Source organism: Myotis brandtii, unplaced genomic scaffold (assembly GCF_000412655.1).
Source record: "Myotis brandtii unplaced genomic scaffold, ASM41265v1 scaffold38, whole genome shotgun sequence".
Lineage (NCBI taxonomy): Eukaryota > Metazoa > Chordata > Mammalia > Chiroptera > Vespertilionidae > Myotis > Myotis brandtii.
The window spans coordinates 1,551,103-1,556,061 of record NW_005364596.1 but is presented as its reverse complement, the minus strand read 5'-3'; the positions used below and the strand labels follow the sequence as shown (position 1 = coordinate 1,556,061).

The following is a 4,959-nucleotide window of genomic DNA, read 5'->3' as shown; positions in this document are numbered from 1 at the left end:
GGTAAAGATAAAAATTATAAACAACAAAGTGACAACAAATACATATCTATCAACAAGTGAATCTAAAAATCAAGTGAATAAAAAATCTGAAGAACAGAATAAACTGGTGAATATAATAGAAGCAGGGGCATAGAAAGGGAGTGGACTGACAATTCTCAGGGTGGGGGAAGGGAGTGTGGAGGGTGCGGGAAGAGATTGGACAAAAATCTTACACCTATGGAAGAGGACAATGGGGTGAGTAAGGGCATGGGGTGGGGTGGGAACCAGGTGAAGGGAAGCTATGGGGAGGGGCAGGAAGAGGAACAACTGTAATAATCTGAACAATAAAGATTTATTTAAAAAATAAAAATAAAATAAAATACAAAAAAAATAAAACAAACAAAAAAGATTCTTCTTTCTTCCTTAGATTTTGCTTTAAGTTCTGTGGAATGATTTCGTCTTACTCCGCTGCCCTTTTCGGTCACTCACAGGATCCTGATGTCTTTGACACAGGACCCGAAGGTGGATTCCCACCAACATGTGGCTCTATCTTGGATGAGGTTGCTGCCCAGAAGGCAGTGTTACTCTGCTGCAGCAATCCTGTGTCTTAGCCCTGGATTCCCCGAGTTCTTTCTAGAAGGGACATACATGTATCTGTTATGTCACACACGTAGGTTATTTTCTGGGCAGAGAGAGAGAGAGAGTTCTCTGCTCGGAGCTTTCACAAAATCACTCTCATGAATCAAAGAGAAGTCTCAGCATTCATACTAAACTCTCAACAAAGGAAGATGGGGAAGTGCAGTGTAGCTGACGTGTACTAGATGTCAGAAGAGCAGCACATAGCCGGACAGCACTAACCATCAGAAAAACAATCAATGACTTGGATTATATAAATTAAAGATTTCTATTCAGCAAGGCTCACTACAAGTAAACTCAACAGATGGGCAGCAGAATGGAAGAAGACATCTGCAATGTCTTCAACTGAAAAATGCATTAATATCTGGAATGCAAACCAACAAGAAAGAAGATTGCAATCCCAACATGAAATGAGGCAAAATATGTTAACTGGCAAAAGCAAAGATGAAAGAAAGAGAAGAAAAAAACTCAAACAGCTGGCATGCCTATTAAAAGAGATTTAAAATTATTGGTTATTACACACATTCAAATTAAACAGTGCGATGTCGTTCGACAGTGTGAGGCCAGCAAAATTAGAGAGCTGGGTAATGCTAAATGTTGGTGCGATTGAGGAGAATCCTTAAGCATGGCTGGTAGAGGTGAGGACTGGACAGCTCTGTCGGAGAACACGCAGATGTGTACCTCAAGACCTCCGTTTCTTGCCAGATAGATGTCTCAAAGAAGTCCTCCTACACACCACTCAGGAGAGACTATTCAGTGCAGACCGGGGGCTGCGAGTCCATTACTGAGACGGCGGAGAGTAAATTACGAAAGATGAACACCACAGAGTTTTATGCAGCGTTCGAAGCAACAGACTCAATAGCCACAGAACAACATGGACAGATCTTGAAAACGGAATGCTTTGTGAAAAGAAAAAAAGGAAATATGAGATCTACGACAAAATGCTATATGAATTAAAAATGAATGCTCACAAAATAACAATGCACATTGGGTGAGAATGCATGTAAACAGACATTCATGTTAAATCCCATTAAAATGGTTGCTGTGGCGAATGAGAGTAAGCAACGGGGGCAAAAGAGAATAAATAAAACAAAAGTAGGGTCTTGTCTGGACCAGGGACAATCATGTGCAATGAGCTGAGGAGTATCATGAACTCATCTCTCTGCCCTGCGGTCTGAAGCTAGGTCGGAAGGAAGGGAAAGAGGGAGGGAAGAAGAAAGGGAATAACGAAGGCTGCTGGTGGTGGGAGCAACAGCGGTCTCGGAAGCAAGATAACAAGAGAGGGGGAACACAAAAAAATAATTGAGTTTAGCCCCCAGGAATCCTAACAAATCCCAAGGGTGCAGCAAAGGGGGGGCGGGGGGTGAACCGTGAACTTCTGGTAGTCATTCTATACGAATAAGAAAGAAAAGGGTGATCCTAAAGAACCAGATTTGGGAACTTCTGGATTATTAAATAATTAAGAAAACACGGAAAAACCAAGATGACAGCATAGGTTAACGCCGGAGTTTGCTGCCTCGAACAACCACTTCAAAAATACAACTAAAAGACGGAACGGACATCATCCAGAACCACAGGAAGGCTGGCTGAGTGGAAGTTCTACAACTAGGAGGAAAGAGAATAGCATACCGAGACTCAGAGGAGGTGCGGTGCTGAAGTAAATACAAAGGTGCAGAGGTGCATGGAGAGCGGGCTGGCGGCTGAGGACATGATTGTCTTCTTCAATCGGGAGGGAGTCTCAGACTCTGAGCTCCAGATCTGGGTGAGTCTCTAGGGACCCAGACTCAAACAGGAGAAGCGGGACTGTCTGGCTTTGGTCGGAACTCGAAGGCAGCTTTCTCTCTGAGATTTGCAGCGGTTGCTGGGACTCTGTATTTGCCAGATCGCCTCAGGCAAAGGCTAGATTAGCACCTCCCCAGAGGACAGAAGTTTTCCGCGGCAGACACAGCTGATTCACACAGCCAGTCGGCCTGGTGGTCAAATCCCTCTAGTATTAACTACAACAATCAAGGCTCAACTAGAACAAGACTGCGCACAAAGACCACTAGGGGGTGCACCAAGAAAGCATAAAAAATGCGGAGACAAAAAAACATGACAGAAATGGAGGATATAGAGCTAAAAATCGCAATTTTGAGGGCTTGCAAAAATGTGCTAGAAGCTGTCAATAAACTTGAGGAGAGAGTCACGAAAACTAATGAGACCCTCGATGCTATGATAAAGAACCAACTAGAAATTAAGCATACACGGACTGAAATAAAGAATATTATACAGACACCCAATAGCAGACCAGAGGAGCGCAAGAATCAAGTCAAAGATTTGAAATGCGAAGAAGCAAAAAACACCCAACCGGAAAAGCAAAATGAAAAAAGAATCCGAAAATACGAAGATAGTGTAAGGAGCCTCTGGGACAGCTTCAAGCGTACCAACATCAGAATAATAGGGGTGCCAGAAGATGAGAGACAGCAAGATATTGAAAACCTATTTGAAGAAATAATGGCAGAAAACTTCCCCCACCTGGTGAAAGAAATGGACTTACAGGTCCAGGAAGCGCAGAGAACCCCAAACAAAAGGAATCCAAAGAGGACCACACCAAGACACATCATAATTAAAATGCCAAGAGCAAAAGACAAAGAGAGAATCTTAAAAGCAGCAAGAGAAAGAGACTCAATTACCTACAAGGGAATACCCATACGACTGTCAGCTGATTTCTCAACAGAAACTTTGCAGGCCAGAAGGGAGTGGCAAGAAATATTCAAAGTGATGAATAGCAAGAACCTACAACCAAGATTACTTTATCCAGCAAAGCTATCATTCAGAATTGAAGGTCAGATAAAGAGCTTCACAGATAAGGAAAAGCTAAAGGAGTTCATCACCACTAAACCAGTATTATACGAAATGCTGAAAGGTATCCTTTAAGAGGAGGAAGAAGAAAAAGGTAAAGATACAAATTGTGAACAACAAACATGCATCTATCAACGAGTGAATCTAAGAATCAAGTGAATAAATAATCTGATGTACAGAATGAACTGGTGATTATAATGAATCAGGGACATAGAAAGGGAATGGACTGACTATTCTTGGCGGGGAAAGGGGAATGGGAGATGCGGGAAGAGACTGGACAAAAATCGTGCACCTATGGATGAGGACAGTGGGTGGGGAGTGAAGGTGGAGGGTGGGGTGGGAACTGGGAGGAGGGGAGTTATGGGGGAGAAAAAGAGGAACAAATGTAATAATCTGAACAATAAAGATTTAATTAAAAAAAAAAGAAAACACTACCTATCATGCAAAGAGATATCTTTCCTCTGGTGGCAGTTTGGTCAGGAGCTGCCGGATGTTGAGGGAAAGGTGAAAAAGAGGTTTTGAGGCAAAGGTGGCATGTGCAGGAGATGCCCTCTGTGGGTCGTTTTGGTCAGCAGGCTGTGGAGGGGGTGTGAGAATGAGACTGAAAGTCTATCACACTATGAAAAACAGCCTCTGTGCCTAAACTAATATTAAAGTTGGGTTAGTGGTAACACATGTTCATATCCTCCTCAGTTAAAATATAAGATAGCAGTACCTTTGTTTTCTTCCAATTCTGTACCATCCCGACGTGGTAAGAAAGTGCCTGAAAAAATAAAAAACAAACAATTTACCACAGCAAAAGACACTTTAAAATATATATATATATTTTATTGATCTTTTACAGAGAGGAAGGGAGAGGGATAGAGAGTTAGAAACATCAATGAGAGAGAATCATCGATCAGCTGCCTCTTGCACACCCCCTACTGGGGATGTGCCCGCAACCAAGGTACATGCCCTTAACTGGAATCTAACCTGGGACCCTTCAGTCTGCAGGCCGATGCTCTATCCACTGAGCCAAACTGGTCAGGGCGACACTTTTTTATTTGAGAAAAATGCACACTGTATCAATATACTATACATATATCACAAAAGTTATAATACTTTATTCTTATCTTCAATTCTGTAATATAAATTTTCTATTATAAAAATACATTTACCTTTTCTTTTAGGATGTCCAGCTCCTGAAAAGAAACAAAAAACATCACTGTAGCAAAAAGATAATTTTCACTTGAATAAAATATACACAAAGCATTTTTATTTTAGACATTGTTTAACAATTTAAATTTATATTTACAAAAATATAAAAGTAGCCCTAGCCGGTTTGGCTCACTGAATAGAGCATTGGCCTGGGGACTGAAGAGTCCCAGGTTCGATTCCGGTCAAGGGCATGTACCTTGGTTGCAGGCACATCCCCAGTAGGGGGTGTACAGGAGGCAGCTGATCGATGCTTCTCTCTCATCGATGTTTCTAACTCTCTATCCCTCTCCCTTCCTCTCTGTAAAA

At 42.0% G+C, this 4,959-nt stretch overlaps 1 protein-coding gene across 2 annotated transcripts in view; it reads right to left on the bottom strand.

Annotated features, from left to right (window-relative positions):
• CFI (complement factor I) overlaps nt 1-4,959 on the bottom strand; it is a 55,836-nt gene that overhangs the window by 15,184 nt on the left and 35,693 nt on the right. Inside the window, exons 8-9 of one of the 2 annotated variants that reach the window (XM_005872405.2) lie at nt 4,614-4,637; nt 4,172-4,219 (exon numbers count right to left, since the gene is read on the bottom strand). In XM_005872405.2, the coding sequence (XP_005872467.1) occupies nt 4,172-4,219; nt 4,614-4,637 (72 nt within the window). The remainder of the gene's footprint in view (nt 1-4,171; nt 4,220-4,613; nt 4,638-4,959) is intronic. The other variant, XM_005872406.2, reaches the window with a different exon arrangement.